Source organism: Glandiceps talaboti, chromosome 14 (genome assembly GCF_964340395.1).
Source record: "Glandiceps talaboti chromosome 14, keGlaTala1.1, whole genome shotgun sequence".
NCBI lineage: Eukaryota > Metazoa > Hemichordata > Enteropneusta > Spengelidae > Glandiceps > Glandiceps talaboti.
The window spans coordinates 20858089-20882804 of NC_135562.1; the positions used below are offsets into that span (position 1 = coordinate 20858089).

Genomic DNA, 24716 nt, shown 5'->3' on the forward strand with positions numbered 1-24716 from the left:
GTTGATATATGTAGAACCTGGACACAATGACAGATTCAGCCATAGTATTATCAGGTTGATATATGTAGAACCTGGACACAATGACAGATTCAGCCATAGTATTATCAGGTTGATATATGTAGAACACACACATGCACTCATTATGTAACTTATTTAACTCACCAAAGCTTATGTATATAATCAAAGCTCTTGTCTTAAAATAGCCATGACAGGACAGCATTGAATTGAAAGTCTTTAATACTCTTCAGTTAAACATACGTATAAAACATGCGTATAAAACATACGTATAAAACATATGTATAAAAGATAGAGATAAAACATACGTATAAAACATACGTATAAAACATACGTATAAAACATACGTATAAAACATACGTATAAAAACATACAGATAAAACATACGTATAAAACATACAGATAAAACATACAGATAATACTCTGTACTGATCGAGGCCATGTCCCCATAATAAATGTTTATTTAGTCTACAACAGTCAACTGACTGACTACCAGTTAGATTTTCTATAGTATATTCCAGAACAAAACTATGATTTATCTACTCTAAAATAAAATTTGACGAGAAAAGCTTTTGTGTTACAGCTGTATCACTGCAATCTTATTAAAAACCTTATCAAAAAGTCACCTGATATAATAAATGAGAGAAAGATTAAAATGCAAATTAAGCACAAATATAAAATCACATCACAATACAGTGACAATTATTAACCTGTATACATAAATTGTTTTGAATATATCCATTGGTTCATGAAATAGCGATCACAGAATGGCAGAATCAGATTCAGATACCAATACCAAATAGAACAGACATATGAATCTATTATCTGACACACTATTAGATTCAAACATAAATACCAATGAGAATACACATCTCAATCCAATATCACCTGACACAGTAGTAGATAGTCAGATTGAGATACCAATACCAATGAGAATACACATCTGAATCTAATATCACCTGACACAGTAGTAGATAGTCAGATTGAGATACCAATACCAATGAGAATACACATCTGAATCTAATATCACCTGACACAGTAGTAGTACAGTCTGGACATTTGATCCATTTGCATACGGTCAGAATTGAATCACATCAAATGGCGTGCTATTTCATGCGTTCCTTCGAGATGTTATCTACATAACAATGCAGTGTTATTTTTAGAATGCTACATGTGCAATGTTCCAAAGTCACTGTACAATCTACAAGTTACCTACTTGCATGTTTTGTACCATCAAAAAACATAGTTTTATGTGAGATTTTTCATAATACCGTTTTGTTTGATCGATGTTCATTTCAAGATTTCTCAGTTTCATTTCTGTGAAGAAAACATACCCATCGTAAAACGGCCTGGGCTAAGAGAAAGGAGAACAGGCTAAACATATCACATACATCATTCGATTTGTTATTAAATTCTACACAGACGAAGACCTGCAATGTAAAATCTGTCCATGCAATGATATTCAACTATATCTCTGAACATGTAACCTTGTTTGTTTTTAGAAATTTAGTGCAACATACTCTCGACTACTGTAGGTTTTACTTGCTTATTTTCCATCCATATACAAATAAAATGTCATCAAAAGGCATTGTGCTAAAAATCTCTGCATAGTTAATAACTGTATGAAAATTCACAAAATTTGGCCACATTCTTTAATTTTGCCGATAAAGTAAAATGACAGTCAAACTTTCAAGGCAATTTTCATTTTCTATAATTAAGTATGTATTTTCCAGATATAAACTTCATCCCATGTGATTTTCTTGTTGCATGTTTATGTGTAAACACGTTTTTCATCAAAGAACATTTCACTTTAGATATTGTTTTTTGTGTCGAAAATATGTCACTTGGATAAGTCACGATGCACTCTGTGATCAATCGATAAAAATGTTGTAATTCTTTCAGAACATTTGCTGGAATTTCCACTTCTCAGAGAGCCTTGTACATAATAATGTTTGTTATGTTGTATTTAAAGATTCAAACTCTATAAAAGCATCAAATTCTATGATTATCTAGACCGAAGTAGGATTTCAACGTTATTGCACGATAAATATGCGCAGACAGGCTGTGCAGATGAATGTCCAGACTGTCCAGTAGTAGATGGTCAGATTGAGATACCAATACAAATGAGAATACAATCTTAGTCCAATATCACTTGAAAGTATCGGATTGATATAAAAATGTCAATGAGAATGTGCATCTGAATCTAATATCATCTGACAGTATATGAAATACCAGCAAGAATGTGCATCTTAATCTAGTATCATCTTTCATGACTTGGTATACTTTTTGGGAATATAAAATGATTTGTGTTCACTATAAACTCTTGGCTGTAGCTGTGGCTGTGGCTGGTACTCGATTCTCTTCTTCTTTTTCTTTCCTCCTCTTTTAGTCTTCTTAGGAGGTTTAGATGGATCCTGAAAACACCAAAACAAACAATATAGTAATAATATACACACTAAATGTATTCTCTTAGTCACGGCCTCACTTTAGTATCACTTGCATACACTGCTGTATTAGCCACACCACCAATAACAGTTATCAACGTAATGCTAACGATGACAACATATTAATTTAACCATACCACCAATGACAGTTATCAATATGCATGTACGTAGATATTTACATAATATTTGCTATATGTAAATTATGTCACTCTTGTGCTCATCTCAACGATGGGTACATTTACATAATGACTTCATTTGAATATTATCAATAAGGCTGACATACGTTATCACTCCCCATTGTGACCAATCAGTATGAGCATTTTTTTCAAACCAATCAGTTTGAATGTATAATTTTCAAACCACTTTGATAGCATTACAGGCATTTAGTGAGACACTGAAACCAAATCATAGATCACTATATAAACAGGCTATATTTCCAAAAATACTTTAAGTGTACAAAAAATATCACCCAAGTTAGGGACAACCACATAATGCTCAAAGCTCAACTTTCTTGATGGGGGGTGGGGGGGGGTCTGTTATCACTGCAATTGCTGAACTTCATATTTGCGCTTCCAACCTAATTTTGAAAATGCCCTCAATGACATCTGTCAACAGGTTGTGTATTTATACGAGTGAGATGTTGATAAGTTCACTTCTAATGTGATTTATACAGTGCTGGGTTTCCAGTAGTATTGTAATGTGTTTACTATCATGTTTTTACATTGTATCAATTGTAGTGGTGTGACCGATACACGTCTCACCATGGTTTACATCATATTCAATATACTTGTGAACGTTCCTTTAGTGGAGGGGGAGGGGGAGGGGGATGTTTTCTCCTAAATGAATGAAGTTCATTGAGCTTGTGATTGAATTTGTGTCATCATCCCTTACACCTAGAGTAGTTACACCCTGTGTTAGCTATGTAATATCACCTGTTATCATCCCTTACACCTAGAGTAGTTATACTCTGTGTTATCTATGTAATATCACCTGTTATCATCCCTTACACCTAGAGTAGTTATACTCTGTGTTAGCTATGTAATATCACCTGTTATCATCCCTTACACCTAGAGTAGTTTAATACTCTGTGTTAGCTATGTAATATCACCTGTTATCATCCCTTACACCTAGAGTAGTTATACTCTGTGTTAGCTATGTAATATCACCTGTTATCATCCCTTACACCTAGAGTAGTTACACTCTGTGTTAGCTATGTAATATCACCTGTTATCATCCCTTACACCTAGAGTAGTTTAATACTCTGTGTTAGCTATGTAATATCACCTGTTATCATCCCTTACACCTAGAGTAGTTATACTCTGTGTTAGCTATGTAATATCACCTGTTATCATCCCTTACACCTAGAGTAGTTACACCCTGTGTTAGCTATGTAATATCACCTGTTATCATCCCTTACACCGAGAGTAGTTATATCCTGTGTTAGCTATGTAATATCACCTGTTATCATCCCTTACACCTAGAGTAGTTACACCCTGTGTTAGCTATGTAATATCACCTGTTATCATCCCTTACACCTAGAGTAGTTATACTCTGTGTTAGCTATGTAATATCACCTGTTATCATCCCTTACACCTAGAGTAGTTATACCCTGTGTTAGCTATGTAATATCACCTGTTATCATCCCTTACACCTAGAGTAGTTACACTCTGTGTTAGCTATGTAATATCACCTGTTATCATCCCTTACACCTAGAGTAGTTATACCCTGTGTTAGCTATGTAATATCACCTGTTATCATCCCTTACACCTAGAGTAGTTACACTCTGTGTTAGCTATGTAATATCATCTGTTATCATCCCTTACACCTAGAGTAGTTACACTCTGTGTTAGCTATGTAATATCACCTGTTATCATCCCTTACACCTAGAGTAGTTACACTCTGTGTTAGTTATGTAATATCACCTGTTATCATCCCTTACACCTAGAGTAGTTACACTCTGTGTTAGCTATGTAATATCACCTGTTATCATCCCTTACACCTAGAGTAGTTACACTCTGTGTTAGCTATGTAATATCACCTGTTATCATCCCTTACACCTAGAGTAGTTACACTCTGTGTTAGCTATGTAATATCACCTGTTATCATCCCTTACACCTAGAGTAGTTACACCCTGTGTTAGCTATGTAATATCACCTGTTATCATCCCTTACACCTAGAGTAGTTACACTCTGTGTTAGCTATGTAATATCACCTGTTATCATCCCTTACACCTAGAGTAGTTATACTCTGTGTTAGCTATGTAATATAACCTGTCATCATCCCTTACACCTAGAGTAGTTATACTCTGTGTTAGCTATGTAATATCACCTGTTATCATCCCTTACACCTAGAGTAATTACACCCTGTGTTAGCTATGTAATATCACCTGTTATCATCCCTTACACCTAGAGTAATTACACCCTGTGTTAGCTATGTAATATCACCTGTTATCATCCCTTACACCTAGAGTAGTTTAATACTCTGTGTTAGCTATGTAATATCACCTGTTATCATCCCTTACACCTAGAGTAGTTACACTCTGTGTTAGCTATGTAATATCACCTGTTATCATCCCTTACACCTAGAGTAGTTATACTCTGTGTTAGCTATGTAATATCATCTGTCATTATCAGTTGGTTGTTCCAATCTACATATGCAAATGACATGTAAATGAGGACACAATCATTCATTCTATACAAAAGTGTATGTTCACATAGTACGGAAATTTATCGTTTCAGATAAACATATGTAATAATAACAGAACCCAATGCCATGTGAGTGCCAGGGTGGGTAACCAGGATTGCTTGCAATACTTTCACGAGTGTATATTTCATTATAGTCTATTACTGCAACAACTGTTAATTTCAGTGCCTATCATCCAAGTTGTTACCTGCAATAGAATTTTACCATCTCTGCCTGTCATATTGTTACTAACCATTTAATTATTTTATCAAAATCAAGACTGCCACCTCACACTACTTTAGGCAAACATAAGAAGTAAGTCAACGTTGTCCTATTTTGACCTCTAGCACCGTAGGGAAAAATTCTATTGCAGTAACGATGAATTAGACAAACATATCAAAGTCATCCACCATACCCTCACATCCTCTTCTCTCTTTGTTGATATAAAAGTCATAGGTAAACCCATTTGTCTCATCATGTCTTCTTCTCCTTCATACTCTCCACTAAACGGTTCAACTGGCGTCTCATATGCCATTTTCCGTTTCTTGGCAATTCTGGGATTCTCATGTTCCAAGTCACTCTGATCTACAGCTGACTTCTCATTGTCTTGCCGATCTACAGCTGACTTCTTATTGTCTTGCTGATCTACAGCTGACTTCTCATTGTCTTGCTGATCTACAGCTGACTTCTCATTGTCTTGCTGATCTACAGCTGACTTCTTATCACAATCATCATCATCAGATGTTTTCAAGGCACAATCTCCATCTTTTTTTTCAGTTCCATCACCTGACATTTTGTTAGATTCTTTATTGTTAGATGAATTTGTGTTATTTTCTGATTTGTTATCTTCAGTTTCAGATTCATCATCACTCTCCAAAATTGCATCATCAACTTCCGATCCTGAATATTCACTTTCCAACAGCTTACTGTCATCTATGTCTGAAAAAAAAGTCATTTGTACAAATTGAATCCTGAAGTCTCAATCATTTGAGGTGTAGATGTATGAGAAACTTATAGGCTAGCTGTTAATGTAATCTCAATTTTGCTCTGACATCATATCCCACATAAATTGTTCACAATCTTTTATGGAAGACAGCCAATAGCTGTCATGCCAATTTTGCATATCAAAATAATGAAAAAACAAACAAAAAATAAAAAAACCATATACATATATATATGTGACAGCATCACATCAAGGGAAAAGCTGTGTTTCTAGTCTGTATTTTTAGTAGTGACTAGTCTCGTTAGTGGTCTGTGGTGTATATATATCGACCTTGACAATCCCAATTTAGGCATCTGAAGATCACTCGAAGTGTTAAACTCTAAGTAACGACTTATTACATCCTTACTCTTTTTTAATTAAGTCTACACATACATTGTATTTATATATAATAGACTTAATTCAAAAGAGTAAGGATTTTATAAGTCGTTAGTCTGAGTTTCACACTTCCTAGCCATCATCATACGACTGATAGAATGGGTGTTTTTTATAGATATGTATACACTAATAATGTTTGTGTGTATAGTGTGCAACAAGATGGTCGGACATTCCTTACGGATGTTTACTTCTATACTATAGTTGATGGGGGAATATTGAATACCTACTTTCATGGTGACATTTTGACACTAGCTAATTCAGATTTTCAGCATCAATTATACATATACTGTATACATACATACTAGTTTCTCAGTTAAACTGAGATTACCACCTTTCTAATATTGCATCAAACACCGTTCTCTCCAGTTAGACACTTATAATATATATATATATATATATATATATATATATATATATATATATATATATATATATATATATATATACATATATATATATATACATGTATATATATATGTCTGTCTATATATATAATATATATAGACAGACAGACAGACAGACAGATAGATAGATAGATAGATAGATAGATAGATAGATAGATAGATAGATATATAATTCTGTGTCTGTCTGGAGAAATCAGTCTACAGTTATTGCTGTCAGTGTCACTGATGTTGTTGATGATTGCTATACACAATCGATATCGGTGAAATTGAACATCTGTTCCTATCTGGTTTGAAGAGAACAAATACAATGATGCTGTCATAAACACACATTACCTTGGTCCATAGCACTTGCCATAGTTCACACGGACAATGAATGGAAAACAGTGTAAGAAAACTCTATGTTCCTGTGTGGAACTTGAAGGGCAACACACGTAGTGTGCCAGTTCTTGCGCGGCTGTCACGCGATTCTTTGATTTCGTACTATAAATATAAGTGCTCCGAAAAAAATAAAAACGGACACCACAGTAAAATAATTATATTCAAACAAATTTACGAGAGAGGCTACGATTTACACATTGATCGTTTCGATCGTGCTGAAACAACGCGGCGTCTCGAAAGCCCAAACACCGAGGTCAGAGTTTATCGAACAGCGCCACCAACGTTACAGTAATTCGTGTTTTTTAGTGCATTAATCGGTATTGACAACCAATTATTGCGTGAACTTAGCAAAACCATATTAAACTATAGATTTTAAGCCATAAATTATCAAAATTCAATGAGAAAGTATCGAAATCTTAAAGTCCTGACAACACCAGAAAGATCTAGAAAAGTCTCGATTCCACTTGTTGAGGGCGCTCCTCACAATCGTAACCTTTAAAATACGTGAGTTAGGCATACATGCTACATACAGTTTGTTGATAAACACACAACAGCACAGAGAACTCTTAGTGGTTCCAAGTATTTCTGCTGTGTCATACGACTCTGAAGTAACATTATTTGTTGAAGACAAACTCAGGTTTTGGTTATTCCGAATCATCGAATGTGAGTAAAATAATTTTGTTTCTATTGATATTTTGGCAATACTAAGATATCCGCTGATTGATCGTGTCGGACTCTCCTGGGATGATCATAATATCATATGAAGAAATCTAAGATTTTATCCGTTAGATTTGAGAAACTGGTGAACGGATATTTAAAATTTCACAGACACGTTTTCGTATCGTTCCCCGATTGAAATAACCATGAAAAACAGCGAAGACGAGGTGTTATGAGGTAATATAAATTGAATGGAAAGTGCTAAGTCATCATTACCCGGCTTTCGAAATTTCACTTTTTATCAACAGGGGAAACTGAAACATGTCTTGTGGAAGAAAAATCACAAGATGATTGTTAGCTTGTATTTGATTTCAATCCATTTAGCCTTGATGAGGCAAACAAACAGTTTTAAAATACAAGTTTTACTAATTTTCACGAAAAAAATCATTTAACACATTTCTACACATTTCGACGTCATCCGGTCGTCTTGAGGTCACCCATAAGGCAATGTCCTACAATGGTTAGTTGATACAGTACGCGATGAAACCAAACCACACACAATAACTGTTCACGAATAAAAACAACTTGACACCACCAATAACTGCTGATTATGGTATCGATTATATCTTTTGTAAACAAATACTACATTCAAATTTATGTTCAAAAAGTACTAACACATACGCTAACACGTAGGAGGCGGTTACCATTGCTTGTGTACGTTGGTCGCATCGTCCTTTAGGTCTTCCAAATCGAAAACTTCAATAGGCACGACAGACCCCGGGAATATGGAATATAGTCTTTATAGATAGAACCGAATAAAGTACAAAATGTATAAAAATAAACCTATGTAAAAAAAATTCTAAAAAAATGTATCTAATACGATGTAAAACGAACTGATTGTGGTTTAATAGGCGAACTTGATTCCATCGCAAATAATATAGAAATGCATTTTAAAATAAGCCAAAGAATAATAGCACAAAACAATTTGGTTCTTACGTTCACGGGACAATGTTTGTAGTGCGTACCTGATCGTGCTAGGGAGTCTTCTCGGGGGTGTGTGACTCATATCAAGGTCAATGTTTGCACATTGTTCGTGGATGTACAGCGACATGTAAACAATGGCATATCCCGCTTAACATAGGGGGTGCGTGACGTCAGAAACAGCTGTCAAAGTGTATTAGCATAGCCCGGCCAGCGGGTAATAACATGACAGTAAGACACTGCTCCGTATATCTTGGAATATGCGCCTCAAACCTAGCTTAAACAAGATTATTTTGGGGTCATTTTACACACTGTAAGAGTAGAAAATGCAGCAGGAAGACAAGATGTGATTGTTATGTATCAGAACTTGAGAGACAAGTTGGATGGAGCATAAATGGTGGATTTGAAAAACTAGCCGCCATAATTGTAGCCTTGATTTTGCTTGTAATAATTTGTATTTGTCTTTCACTTTATTTGTTTTTCTTTAACTTAAATATTTTACTTTTAACATTATATTTTCTGTCGAGATTTGCTTAAAAAGAAATCAAATATTGGGAGTATATTGATCATTTTAACAGAACTGTTTCAAAAATGGTTTAGTTGCTATGACTACAGCTTCAAAAACAATATGCAGTAGTTTCATTATAAGAAGATGACATTTTATGTTTATTGCAAATCAAATCAAGCCCAATCTTAAATGTTGTTGTTTTTTTTCATGGTGCTTTAATTGCTTCCTTTTGTTTCAATTGCTTTGCTTTTGACTCAAGAAATAATGCATGAGTCAATGTCAACCCCCACCCACCCCACCTCGAGGCATAGTGGGGGATTTGGAGATTAGTCTTATAAAATTTGTCAAATGCCCCACCCCCTGGGGCAAGACATTCTGGAAAATCCCCACCTAAAACAAGTAAAACTCCCAACATTTCCCCCACCCCAATGGGTGGGGCATTCAAAAATTCTGACTGACACACAACCACTCTTTTACGTTCGTGAAAATGACTAGGGAGGTCAATATGAGGCAATTGCCCCACCCCCTCGGGCATTGTTTCATGGCAAACACGGTCTAATCCCCACATTTGTCCTGTATCGCCCGAGGTGGGGTCCCTCGGGCATTACATTGACTTGTGCATAAATAAACTGCCATTCTAGATGGTAACTATAATTTCCCTGTTTGTTTATGTGACACTATAGTATATATCTGAAGAAGTAGTGACATTATTTAGCATAAAATGGCATCAAGAAAGGACAAACCTGTTAACGTTAGCAGAGGAGAGGCCATGGCAAGAATGAAGAAAGGTGAATTTGTTAGAGGACCAACGGCATTTCATGATTATGTCACAGGTAAGTATTGATATTCAAATAATATATCATGTTCCCATGACAACTGATCAATGTGATCTGGTTTTAGTATGATTCTTATGAATGCTGGTGTATATGAAAATAAGAGATGGGGATACAGTTGTATAATAAATATCATCGACATCCAAGTCATCACAACAAAAGGAGACAACATGGTATTAAATAGGATATAAGAATCTCAGCGATCACCCATATCATTATATATATATACTTTACAGCTCAAGCAGCCTTTCTAAATAGTGAATAACTACCCCACTAAATAGTAGTGGTCTGAGATTTGCCTGATGTCAGTTTGGTGTTAACATAGAGCTGATGCTGGCCCCTTCGACTGCCTAAATAATCACACTGTGATACACATGCTGGTGAGATGTTAATGGCTGCTTATGGACATCAAACCTTTCATTGGACAACATGATAAATAGCCTTTGATAATTTGTCAGAGTATCATACAAAAATCAACTTATAGGAGCATTTACAAATGCATTATAAATACTGCTCAATGTTAATCTGTGTGATGAATTATTTTCACAGCTGATGGATCAAGTGGCTTTAAGGCAGAGAAGAATCGTTATCATTTGTATATATCCTTAGCCTGTCCATGGGCACATCGTACTCTGATTGTGAGAAAACTAAAAGGTCTTGAAGACGTCATATCAACCACTTGTGTTGATTGGTTATTGACTCATGGCGGTTGGAATTTTACAGACAAGGTAAAAAGTTAAACTTAAATTTATTTATGAACTTAAGTGAGTAAATCAAGTGAAAGTGCTAACTCAAGATTAAGTAGCCCATGCACTCATACATCATAGATCAGTTATTATATGTTTATCTAGGATATCACATATTTTATGAATATAGAACTGCACTGTACATTCTTTGACATGATTTGGAGTACTACATGCAATACTCATTGGCATAGTACAAGATAATGTGTTTAAGCATAGTACACTGTCATATGTGCAAGAAATCACTGGTATATAAATGTTACACTACCAAATGAGAAAGACTACAGTGTTTGAATAAATAGACTACACAATTTATTTACAGCTCATACAGTGTTTTTGTAATTACACAAATAAGGCAAACACCTGATATGTTTAGAGTTAATCTCACTGTGAACACAAATAAACGGATTTGTGTTTGAATCTTCCTTGTTTCATCTGACAGTGATGTTGAGTTGTGTTCACTGTAGTGAGATCAAATGTATCATTTTATATGCATGCACACTATCAATGTCTGTATTTTGTATTTTGTTGGGACAAAAAACCTTGTGTGAGATGTATAAATCCCCCATTGTACTCTACAGTCACTCTGTTTTGGTAGTAACTTATTGTACTCTACAGTCACTCTGTTTTGGTAGCAACTTATTAGTATTCCCATCATTCAATATCTATCTACATATAGAACTGCTTTAATTTAAGGGTACATACTAAAATGTAAGGTCATTATTTGATGTCAAAATTAGTTGGAGATAGTTAAAGGATGGCATTATTAAGCATAAATTTGATAGTTACATCATAGACGTTGGAGGTGAAACCAATGCATGTAAATTACACTGCAGTTATTGACTCATGTCTCTCGTTACTATTGCGATATACATGTACAGTATAGACTCTAGCATTTGGTATGTAAAGTATATGTATAGACCCTACATGAGTGCATGGTTGAAGTACATTTGATATATGAACTTAATTTCTACCGCTAATTCTAATCAATCACATGAATCTATCAATCCATGCATGTGTACAGCCTTTAGTTAATGATGTTTATTTGATCTCTGTTATAGAAACCTAAGTGTACTAAGGATCCTCTGTTTAATGCCACTTATCTTAGTGAAATTTATTTCAAAGCTGATCCTGGTAAGTTTATCGCAATTTCATTCCTCAAATATTGTTCATTGTGCTATTGACTTATCTTTACACAGTCTACACTAGACAACTCCATTTACAAAAAATAGAAATAAAATTTTTATATATTAAGTGAGTGGTAACATTTTGAAATGCAAGAATTATATTAAATAAAAGAAAATCCACTTTGTGACTATAAACATTTCTATTAGAATAACTGATTCTGGAATTAATTTCTTCCATTCACATCAGCCAACTTACGAGACTTCTCAAAATGCCATTATTGCTATGAGTTCTAGTTAGAAGTTTTCACTTATGATATACTTACTTTCTTCAGGTTATTGGAGTATCACAGTGGTTATTTTTATAGTTTATTTTCTTCCAAATAAACCCCCCAAATGTTAAGACTTTTGAAATGTTCATTAATCTTAAAGTTACCATATGGATGAGGATTGGGGTATTTATTTTGGATTTTTATTGTGGCTTCCTGCTTGAAAAATCAATTTGGAACAACATTGACAAAGTCTGCCTTTGTAACTGAATACATCACAAAAAGCTAAAAAACCGTATACAAAGTTTGGTATTATATGTACAATAACAAACCTTTTACACATTTATTAATCTTCTGCAATTTATTGAGTTACAAACAAGGACTTGGCATATATTGTTTCACATTCATTTTTCAAGTAGGAAGCCATTTTAAAATTGTTGTGTAAATTGAAAATCCAAAATAATTACCCCAATCCTGATCCCAATGGCCACTTTAACCTCATTAACTTTTCAATCATAATGATAAAACTAAATATGTACATACATATACCTTATTCAGGTTACTAGAGTAGATATACACACTTACAATAATGGAGCATTGTAAATTTATTTATTTCCAAATCAGTGCATTCTAAAATATATTTATAAACCTAGTTGACTTATCATTTATGGTGATAAAAAGTAAATATGTATTTGTACAAATGTTTCATTTTATTTGGATTAGTTATCCACTCTCTAAGAATGTGTCATTCTAACTTCATATATATATCCAATCTGTTCTTATTTCTGAAGAATAAATCATACTAAACCATGGTAATAAAAGTTATTTATATTATTTTTCAGGTTATTGGGGAGGTTATACTGTTCCAGTGTTGTTTGACAAGAAAACTAACACAATTGTCAATAATGAATCCAGTGAAATCATCAGGATGTTAAATACTGAGTTTAATGCATTCTGTAAAACTGAAAAACAGAAGAAATTAGATCTGTATCCTGAACATTTGAGAGAGAAGATTGATGAAGTGAATGATTGGATTTATCCGTAAGTATTTCATCCTGTAATATTTGCAAGATAGAAAAGAGTCATTGAGTCATTTCTTGGAAAGATGTAAATATGGTCCTATTGGACTACATGCTAGTATTGATTCCATACAGTGTCACATATTCTGCTTTGCATGCACAACTCAGGGGATGATAGTCACCTGATGGTAATAAGTAATGCATGCATAACTCAGGATAATTGTCATCTGCCAGTATGGATGCACTATCCAGGGGGGATGGTTGTCACCTGACTGTGCCCAAGGAAAACTTTCTGTATACCATTGATGTCCTCTGAAAGTACTCACGAGAGGTCAACATGCCCTTCCATTATTTCATGATGATATTAATAGTTGAAATGCAATAAAGACAAAACAAGGCTAAATGTAACTATACACATACAGTGTCCTCTCACACAATATATTTTGGAACTAGTAAATCAACTTTAGTTCAAGATGATTAAATGCCAGTACAAGCTGCAACTGAAGATATTTTAAACATTTACTTAGACATAATGACTTACTTGTAGTATCGTACACCCTGAAAAATGTGTGTATGCTATGATGATGACTATACATATATAATATGGTACAATAAGTCCAATCCAATTTATTTTAGGGTCCGTACCCAAAAATCAGCTCCTCGATGCAATCATGATTTTGTCCTATTACTTAGTCTGGATCAAATTGACCGCTAATTAACCTGACAAAATTATTGATATTTTAACAATTTTCAGTGAATATATTGTTGGTTGTCAGATCAAAATAATAATACTACTGTTATACCTCGTGCAGCTTTAATAGAGATTCTCATTTTTCTTTGTAAGGTATCAAAACAGTAAACAACTGGAAAAGAGGTCTTTCTGCAGTTTTATAAAATTATGATTTCTTTAGGTGGTTGTGACTTTGAGTGAAATAAATATCAGTTATGATGCTCTGCACTTGACCTTTTAACCTATTTACCAATCAACTGTAGATTGGGTATATAATATGATAATATTACTACCGATATATACTTGTGGTAAATTATATGATAATAACTATAATCTGTCTAAATGTCTTTACAAGGTATGTTAATAATGGAGTGTACCGTAGTGGTTTTGCTAGAAGCCAAGAGGCCTATGATGATGCTGTTACAACACTGTTTAAACACCTAGACAAGGTATGGTTTCACTTTAGATTTATTATTACTGTATGTACAAACATTTTAGCAGAGAGAGACAAGGTATGGTTTCACTTTAGATCTATTATTACTGTATGTACAAACATTTTAGCAGAGAGAGACAAGGTATGGTTTCACTTTAGATCTATTATTACTGTATGTACAAACGTTTTAGCAGAGAGAGACAATTTTGGATTGTTTTTGCAAAGGTGCTAGAACCCCAGTAATATCAAAAGAAAACCAAAAATAATTTGGCATAGATTTCCATGTCAGATAATGTCAAGCACTTATAAGGTTCATTCTGATTGGTCAGATAATGTCAAGCACTTATAAGGTTTATTCTGATTGGTTAGAAAAGAAAGGAAACAAGCACATCTATTGGCTGTATTGTTAATGAGCGATAGGTATGATATGCATGTTTTCCAATCAGTGGCAACCTTGGAATAGCTTCACATCACCCCTAGCCAATCAGTGGCAACCTTGTAATAGCTTCACATCACCCCTTGCCAATCAGTGGCAACCATGTAATATTAGCTTCACATCACCCCTTGCCAATCAGTGGCAACCATGTAATAGCTTCACATCACCCCTAGCCAATCAGTGGCAACCATGTAATAGCTTCACATCACCCCTAGCCAATCAGTGGAAACCTTGTAATAGCTTCACATCGCCCTTACACCTTACCATAATTTCTGTAAGAACCCCACAAAAACACATGTAAAACTACATGTACTTGACATGTACGTGTGCCCTAAGTGTGCAAATTTATTTTTGGTAGATCAATGATGAGTGACACTTTTGCAAACAAACTGAAGAATTGCAATATTTAATACAGGAGCATGCTTTTATTGTATGTGAAATGTAACCAATAATGATGCTAATGCGTCTCCAGGCATGTGTATTCATGCAATATTAAATCACTCATGACAAATATGGTTCCATTGGTGGAATTATGTAGAAGAGCGCCACCAATGGCATAAGTGTGAACAGATTGTAACACTATTTGGAATTCTTTCAGGTTGAAGAAATTTTATCCAAGAGTCGTTATTTGACTGGTAATACACTGACAGAAGCCGACATCAGATTGTTTCCAACATTAGTGAGATTTGATACTGTCTATGTGGGACATTTTAAGGTAAGCAGATCACAGGTTGAATTCATACAATATAAGGGTATTGTAGTTTTGTCTTTGTATTGTATTCTCTACCTATAATGCCACCACAATTCTGGTCTGAGGTGGAACCCACTGCCAACCACTGTTTGCTCACCAAGTATTGAGACTTTCAAGTCAAGACTAAAGACACACCTTTTTGAGAGAGTTTATTTGAACTGTATTTATTGTAAAGCACCAGTGAGTATCACTTGATGGATACTAGGTACTATATAGATCTATCATCATTAGCTAACCGAAGCTAATTACTTTTATTATAACAATTCAGAATTCAAACTTTATAGTTATATAAAGTTATATACATAAACGTACATACTTTATATACATAAACGATTCAATGACACAATTTTGTCTATGTACAAATTAAAGACACTTATATTAACCTTTTTGAAATAATGCAGTCCATATTCTAAATGTCTTTTATTCTTTCCCTTTCATATCTGCAGTGTAACAAGAAACGCGTTGTAGATTATCCAAACATTTGGGGATTTGTACGTGATCTTTACCAGATGGTTGGTGTAGCAGAAACCTGTGACCAGGAACACATGCAAAAACATTACCAGGTTTGTGAATTTCATTGCATGTCAATATTATTGCTTATCAATCAGCTGATTTGCATGCAAAATTATAGTTTATCTGACCAGAATATAAATATATAGCTTGTTTATTTTTGTACTAATTTGCATATCACTGAAATCATTTGCATAACTTATAAATTACCTCTTGTACATGTATATTGTGATTGGCCTATCAACTGGGTCTCACCAGTATCAGTTTTCTCAATTCTCTGATTATTCAAATTAGTCCTAAAACGGATACATATATTGGTTTACTTTATTCAAACTTTGAAATTTGGAATTAAATTCTGTTGAGTAAAAACATGCTCTCATGATGACTTCACGGATGGTAAACAATAATTTCATTTTTTGAGAATAATAAAATCAGGTCATGCTATCCTGATAAATATGTGCAGCATAGTATGTGATGTATTATTACACAACTATGAAGTAATATGGAATTTGAACCTGTCTCTTGTACACCGATAGCCCATTCATTACAATATTTGTATTCATTTTACAGCAAAGTCATTCAAGTATAAATCCATATGGAATTGTTGCCATTGGTCCAGATGTTGATTTTGATGCACCACACGATAGGGATAGATTTAGCAAATGACCAAGAGGTAAGTACTTACCCACAGTTCTGTGTTCCTATGATTTTGGTAGAATGTTATGGTCTTAGGGTAGATTTCAAGAGATTTTGGGATGATTATTATTATGTAAATTTGTTGTCATGTTTTCTAGGAGTTATTTACACACACACACACACACACACACACACACACACACACACAATCATATCTGTATTAAGGTTGATACAAAAAATCCAGTATTGGTGTTTTGCAGTCAAGGCATCTTAAAAATACAATCTATAAGTTTTACTTGATATCTCAATATCACATATTATGTAATAAAGTTCCATCAATTGACTAAATATTGAAAAGTTACTGAAGCTATTTTGCTACCAGCATTTTTTCATATTTTTATTTGATACCATTCTTTAAATCACAGTTTAAATTAGAGAGTGTCTATCTTTCCTATTACAGGTACTGGAGAATCTTTGACTGGGAGTGAAAGAGATCCTTCTTCTTCTATCTGTGCACTTGTTTGATGAATGATTTGAGGGACAGCAGAAGACTAACAATGACTTGTGTGCTTGTATCTGGATACATGTAGATGAAAGTGAAGATAATGCAGTGTTAATGCACCTAAAATGAGGTTTTATAACAGAACATTTAGTGTAACATAATCTATTATCGCATAAATTTATACGCGATACCATCTATATTGTATAAAGAATTTAACAGACAAAACACGGATGAGATATCACTACATTTACTGGATTTGAAATAAATATCTTATTCTAAATTATCACATCGTATCATAAAACAGCATTTGTTTCCACCCCACCTGAATATATGTTACAAATTCAATGAAACACTTTAAATTATATAATTTATGCATAATGTAGTGTGCTGACTATTTGTATTGGCTAGGGTATGTGGGTGGCAGACAAAAGATAATGCCTTATATGGGCATGAGATTAATACAGTTTTAACCTAATATGGGCATCAGGGAAAGGATAACCCCCATATTGGGCTAAGAATTTAATAGTTTTAACCTAATATGGGCATCAGGGAAAGGATAACCCATATATGGCCATGAGATTAATGAAGTTCAAATTATTATGGCCTTAAAAAATGACTTCATATTTGGCACTTTTCTAAGCAGTAAGTTGAACCTAGGTTTATATTTGATATATTAAGCATTTCTTGCCGTAACATGCGTAAGTTGTATGTAAATTTTCACTTTGTATTTTGTGGTATGTCAGTGGATACTGTATGTAATTTTCACTTTGTATTTTGAGGTATGTGAGTGGATACTGTATGTAATTTTCACTTTGTATTTTGTGGTATGTCAGTGGACACTATGGATTATTATTCATGTTTATGACTGTAACTATGTGAAATAATATGGAATAAAATCCTACCACTTGTAGTGGTAATTACTCAAAGTAACATGTTGTATTTTAGACTCTCATTGTCTGGTGTTAAAATGGCCTTTTCAAGTCATGTGAAAATTTAACTTTGAAGAAAATCTTAAAATGTGAAAGAGTATGAGCAGGGATGAGCAAAGCCTGTGGTCTTATATCTGGGAAGCACTGATTTGTTGCCATAATTAATCAATTAGACCTCAGAAAAATACAAATAGACCAGGAGACCATAACAATCAAACTCTGTTCCACACACCAGTGCAGACTCGTGAGAAATTTACAATAACAATGTATGAACACTGTAAGATATCCACTATAAGTGAAGTAACTATAACAATGGCATGTTGGTTAACACACAATATTTAATGATACCAATTTGGATACATGTTCTGATTTTTTGTTACCATAAATATAAATTAATGTTCAAAAGAATCTCCTAGGACACAACGACCATCAAATCTGACTGTAGGGCCACTAGACATTTTGAGTCACCAGTCTGGGAACCACTAAGTTTCAAAGTTGATTTGCTCACCCCTGGTAAATTACTATAGTCACCAGTCTGGGAACCACTAAGTTTCAAAGTTGATTTGCTCACCCCTGGTAAATTACTATAGTCACCAGTCTGGGAACCACTAAGTTTCAAAGTTGATTTGCTCACCCCTGGTAAATTACTATAGTCACCAGTCTGGGAACCACTAAGTTTCAAAGTTGATTTGCTCACCCCTGGTAAATTACTATAGTCACCAGTCTGGGAACCACTAAGTTTCAAAGTTGATTTGCTCACCCCTGGTAAATTACTATAGTCACCAGTCTGGGAACCACTAAGTTTCAAAGTTGATTTGCTCACCCCTGGTAAATTACTAGTATTCATTAAGTGGCACAAGCTGAGTTTATAAGCTTTTTACTCAAGTGAATCTTACATAAAACTTTGATTAACATATTCTAGTTTATGTTGATGCATGTCTTCTATAACATTACAATTTCTGTTCTGGCATTATTAGAACTATTAATGGCATAGTAGAGAGTTCCTATACATTTTTTGATATGCATATTAAATAAATGACATCATTGGATCATTCGTAAATGATATCTTAATGCCAGGTTTGAGTTCATTCAATTGCAAGTGATGGTTCAGTATACATAAGTAGAATATTACAATTCCCTTACCTTTTTGATATGCACAAAAAATGACATCCCAAAAACATATAAACTCAGCTTGTGTCCCTTTAAATCATTGCAAATAACAGTCTGAGGAAAATATTCATTTCAGTGATAGAGTCCTTAACTTGAAGGTACAAAGCATGAACCACCAAAATTACTGAGTAACTGTTAACAAACAATTGTCATTTCACTTGAAGTATAGAAATAATCAAAGTCTAATTTACAAAAAATTAGTGATGTAATTCACCAAAGTTACTATGTGTAATTTGTCATGTCATGTGCCTGAATTAGTTAATATCACTCTTAAAACCCACATGTTTTTTGAGTGTGTAAATATTGGGTCTCTAAAAAAAGGTGATATATTTGTACTTTAAGAATCTAGTATTAAGACTTCAATATACGGTTGAATATGTATAAAAGTTATTGTATGTTGTGTACTGGCCTGTATAACAATACTGCACAGTATAATCACATCCAAGGTGACAAGCAGCGATTTATTTTTGGTGAAGTGTCCTATTTTTTCATGGAATTTGTTAAAATATGTACAAATTCCCATACATTTAAATTTTGAAATCAGGTCAAAATATTGTTTTTGTCAGGAACATGTTACTACATGATTGGCATGTCACAGATAAATTGCAGATAAATTGAAACAAATTATTAATGGTCATTAGTTGCCATCAGTATGGTTACATAAAAAAGCAACTTTTTTCCAGCATTTTTATGATTCACTGTAGGAAAATGCAAATGACTTACATTTGTAATGGGTGTTGTCACTACAAATTGAAAGATGCCGGAGTACTGACAAGACACCTAGTCTTATACTTGTATTTCCTGACTAAAGAAAAATACCGGCTACCTGCACAAGTTTAGATAGGAGTCATGATGGGTGAATGCTTAGCGTGACCGGCTTGGAATCTACAGGTTGCAGGTTCAAGCCCAGTCGCTGCCTGCTGTTTGTTTCTGAGTGGCTAAAGTCCTTGGGCAAGATTTGAACCACGACTGTGCTTCAGTAAACCCAGCTGTATAATTGGGGACCTGGTAGGATGTAGGTTGCAATGTGAAGGCTTTAATCCTATGCGCTGAAATGGCTGCAATGGATTGTATGCTCCCCGGGGAGTTGAGGAAGACTAAAGGGCCATTGTGCCGTTCTGATCCGAGCCAGGGGTAATAAATTGTAAAGCGCTTTGAGCATGGAGTGGGAAAGCGCTATATAAGAACCCAACATTATAGGAACAAAGTAGGACAATAATGGTGATTATGAACGTTTTGACTAAATATTGAGCACCAAATGATGTGGACATGCATTATTAGATGACCGGGGTATAAATTCTGTATTTTCTAATCAAACAAATACAATTTGTTTGATATACATTTCTGCTGAATCTCAAAAGGCAATGTGACCAACAGCAAAAATCATCAACTAACTCAGAATAGTTTCCTCCCCCAACGGGCCATGTGCATGATTTATCAAATGTGTCAAAATGTGTTCAAATGAAAATGATTGCATCAGAGATGTGGGTTTTGGGTCGAAAAATGTGATTTTTGGTCAAAAAAACCTAAACTCCAACACTGCTGGGCAGATTGGCATGAAATTTGGTGGGTCCATTCTTAGATGTGAGTACATTCAGATTTGTTCATGACATGATGATTCCCTTAGTAATATGCAAATTAGGGATAAAAATGTGTCTTTTTGGTCAAAAACCTATAATTCCAAAACTACTCAGCAGATTGGGCTGAAATTGAAGAGGGATACATCTGTGGGTGTATAAATGAAGAAATATGAAGCATATAATGATCTCATAAGTAATATACAAATTACGTGTAAAAATGTGATTTTTAGTCAAATATTTATATCTCAAAAAGTACTTGGTCAATGAGACTGAAACCTGGTGAGATGTTTCTAGAAGTGTTATTCTGCAGATTTTCTTCAAAATATTTTGACATAATTGCCCCTAGCAACCATGACTATGCCCTTAGCAACAACCGAATGACAGTATATTTTGCTCAAACAACAACATCATCTGTTAGGCAAGTGAGTAAACATTCAAAAAATGTATGCAAATTTGCCTAGCAACAAGACAACGCCCATAGCAACAACCAAATGATCATGTATAGTGCAAAGATAACAATATGGTTGGATAGGCAACTGGATAGTCATTCAGCAAATGAACACCTATTGTTAGCATGGACTAGCATATGGATAAACATTTTTTTAAAGTGTACACGCCATTGGCAGTATTTTTTACATTTCTCATTACCTTTTCATGCCAACTATGGGTCGGTCGGTCGATTTAAATAAAAGATTAAAAACAAAAAATCCTTTTCCTCCTCTTTCCTGATCTTCTTTTCATTGGATTCCTGGTAACAAGCCCCTACACAATTGGTATGTTCTCAGCCCCCTACTTGAATATTCAACTTCTGTCATGAAAGAAATACTCTCTTCATGAACAAGTGTTGTCATTGCCACCATGACTGTAAATGACATCAGCAGTCCAGACACTTGCTTATTCTTGCCAGAGAGGGCACTTTATCACAAAATATTAAGACAGGCAACATTTAAAACAATTATTTTGATGTTGGAGCTGAAAATTTGGTTCGGTCGGGTACTGAGAAACAGAAAAAAATAGGGTCACCCTTACTCAAGATAACCATGATAAAGCATTTGTTCGACTGATAAAGTATATGTGTGTGGTATTAAGTATAAGACTTGAGACTTATGCGAATTTGCCATCTTACAAATGAAGTTACTGTTACATGACTTTTTATATGTATACACACTCAGATAACTTCAAATCAAATGCCATATTAAGTCATAGAGATGTCAGACACACACACATACACACATACACACACATACATACATACATACATACATACATACATACACACACATACATATACACACACATACATACACACACATACATATACACACACATACATACACACATACATACATACATATACATACATACACACACACGCACACACACACACATACGCACGCACGCACACACATACATACATACATACATACATACATACATACATACATACATACAGTTGGGATGCAGAAGCAGACAAGTAATCTTTTTGTAGGAAAGAATTCGTTAATTCTCCCAGACTAGAGCCCCCCTCCTCCCCCTCCCAACCACTATTCAACCAATGTTGTGTTGATGAGAAGGTAGGGAGGGTTATGTATGAAAGTGGCAGTGGCAGACCACCAGACTTAATGAGAGAATATAGTCAGGGCAAGAAGGAAAACAAGTTTTATATCACCACAAAAACCAATAACTCAGTTGATCAATATCACACAAAATGTAAGTTTATGTAACCACAAAATTAATCATTCAATTAAATAATCAATAAATCAATAAATTGATCGATCAATCAACCAATCAATCAATTACATGTCTGCTGATCCCTGTGGGTATACAGACAAATATAAACTTAAGAATTTCCAAAACAATTATAGTATCAGCCAAAATTTCACGTTCTTCTTAACAACTCCAGGTGGAAGAGTTTCTGAATAAACATCGGTCTTTGACTAGTAATCACTTAACAGAGCAGACGTTAGACTTTTTACAACTTCATTCAGGTGTGATATCATCTTCGTTGGTCACTTCAAGGTAGATTTGATATTGTGATTGCAAAACCATGAATGTTGTGTGATGAGGTAAAGCAAGATTCTTGGTCCAAAGACGTTTATAAAAATAAATGCAGGCGCCAGTGAAACTGTTCGTGCAACAGTTTTTGTACACGACTTTCAGTGGGAGGGGATTTTTTGTATTGATCAATAGCAGGGGAAAACAGTCAGTATTTCAATGGGCAGAACTTGTATGTCAGTTGAATGGGTAAGAGGAGAAGTCAAAGTCAGGAAAGGTATTTCAAAAAATTGAATTATATTAAAATGTAATAAATAGAGTGATTGATTGATATTTTTTAGGGTAAATAAATGAAGTTTAAAATTTTTTGTTTGTTTGTGTAGTTGCTTCCTTCCATTGTGGTAACCTGCAGAGTTCCAACCAAGGTAATAATTACAATTGTGACAAGTGACCGATTTTAATATAAATGATCTTATTACTGACAACAAATCACTCAAAACATGTAGTGTAAGAAAATATATGAGTATCTTTAATTCTCCAAGTGAATTCAGAGCTACTAATATTCTATCTTGAAACCAAAAACCACTCAGAAATATATCTTAAGATGAACACTTTCTTCTTTTCAAACAGACAGTTAATCTTCAAATTCTTTCTTATCTCTTTTCCACTTCAAAGACAAATCTTAGATTTATAAAATGCATTAATTTACATTCTTTATAAGTTCAATATAAAGTACAAAACTCTATATGATATGTCACAATCAGACTGAATTCAAATGAAGGGGCATCAGTATTTTTTCTGGGTGCAAAAATTTGGAAAGACAATATCCCCGTCACCATTAAATATATTATAAATAACTATTTACATTGTTTCAAACAAACCTTCAAGAAACATCAACTGGAGCAGTATGGCTGATCAACTGTATATTTAGATAATCCTGTATATATAATATATTATATATTATTTTGATTCATATTAGTCCCTTGCTGTGAATTTCTGTTTATTAAAGTGGACATATGGATGAGGATTGGCTATTTATTTTGAATTTTGAATTCATAAAACAATTATATCATGGTTTCCTATATGTAAAATCAACGTGAAACAACATTGATTAAGAAGTCTGTGTTTGTAAGCCACTGTACATTGCGAAAAGCTAAAAAGGTATGAAATGTTTGTTGTTGTATGTAGTATAAATAAACATTTTACTCATTTATTAATGTGCTGCAATTCGTTGAGTTACAAACAAGGACTTGGCATATTTTAATTGTTTCACATTGATTTTTCAAGTTGGAAGCCATGATAAAATTATTTTACAAAATTAAAAATCCAACATAAATACTAAATCTTCATCTATATGGCTACTTTAATAAGTTAGGGGACAGGTCTGTAAGCTATTTCCTGAGTCTCCATTTATCCACTGTTAAGGTTTATATTCATTTGGGTAAATAAACTGATTATATCTATCCACTATTAGCATTACCTTTGTTTTTGCTTTATTGTTCTGTATATTATATGTATTTACGTTTTGCTCTTGGCCACCGCCCTGGGAAGGAGGTGATCACTCTTCCAGCAACAGAATTGAAAACAAATGACAATAAACAAAGAAAAT

The 24716-nt window shown here is 34.0% G+C and overlaps 2 protein-coding genes across 3 annotated transcripts; one reads left to right on the forward strand and one right to left on the reverse strand.

Annotated features, from left to right (window-relative positions):
* Positions 1-312: 312 nt before the first annotated feature.
* On the reverse strand, positions 313-7561 carry LOC144445689 (uncharacterized). Of its 2 annotated transcripts, XR_013481924.1 has the most exons (4): positions 7257-7561; positions 5557-6080; positions 975-2429; positions 313-903 (listed from the first exon to the last, which is right to left on the reverse strand). XR_013481924.1 is itself a non-coding variant. In XM_078135331.1 (3 exons), the coding sequence occupies exons 1-3, from the start codon at positions 7276-7278 to the stop codon at positions 2283-2285; spliced, it is 693 nt and encodes a 230-aa protein (XP_077991457.1). In that variant the 5' UTR covers positions 7279-7561; the 3' UTR covers positions 313-2282. The 2 variants fall into 2 exon arrangements, 1 of the variants encoding a protein (XP_077991457.1); XM_078135331.1 differs by having other exon boundaries at positions 313-2429.
* A 249-nt stretch (positions 7562-7810) lies between these two features.
* On the forward strand, positions 7811-18363 carry LOC144445898 (glutathionyl-hydroquinone reductase YqjG-like). The gene is made up of 10 exons (XM_078135540.1): positions 7811-7964; positions 10131-10280; positions 10830-11008; positions 12085-12157; positions 13259-13457; positions 14521-14614; positions 15633-15749; positions 16232-16348; positions 16866-16968; positions 17392-18363. The coding sequence occupies exons 2-9, from the start codon at positions 10169-10171 to the stop codon at positions 16959-16961; spliced, it is 987 nt and encodes a 328-aa protein (XP_077991666.1). The 5' UTR covers positions 7811-7964; positions 10131-10168; the 3' UTR covers positions 16962-16968; positions 17392-18363.
* The last annotated feature ends 6353 nt before the right edge of the window (positions 18364-24716 follow it).

Coding starts and splice junctions, on each gene's coding strand:
- LOC144445898 (XM_078135540.1), top strand. CDS start 10,169: ATGGCATCAAGAAAGGACAAACCTGTTAACGTTAGCAGAGGAGAGGCC. Junction 10,281..10,829: donor ATTTCATGATTATGTCACAG/GTAAGTATTGAT, acceptor TTATTTTCACAG/CTGATGGATCAAGTGGCTTT. Junction 16,349..16,865: donor ACATGCAAAAACATTACCAG/GTTTGTGAATTT, acceptor TTCATTTTACAG/CAAAGTCATTCAAGTATAAA.
- LOC144445689 (XM_078135331.1), bottom strand. CDS start 7,278: ATGGCAAGTGCTATGGACCAAG. Junction 6,081..7,256: donor GGCAAGTGCTATGGACCAAG/GTAATGTGTGTT, acceptor CTTTTTTTTCAG/ACATAGATGACAGTAAGCTG. Junction 2,430..5,556: donor AGAGAGAAGAGGATGTGAGG/GTATGGTGGATG, acceptor TGGTGTTTTCAG/GATCCATCTAAACCTCCTAA.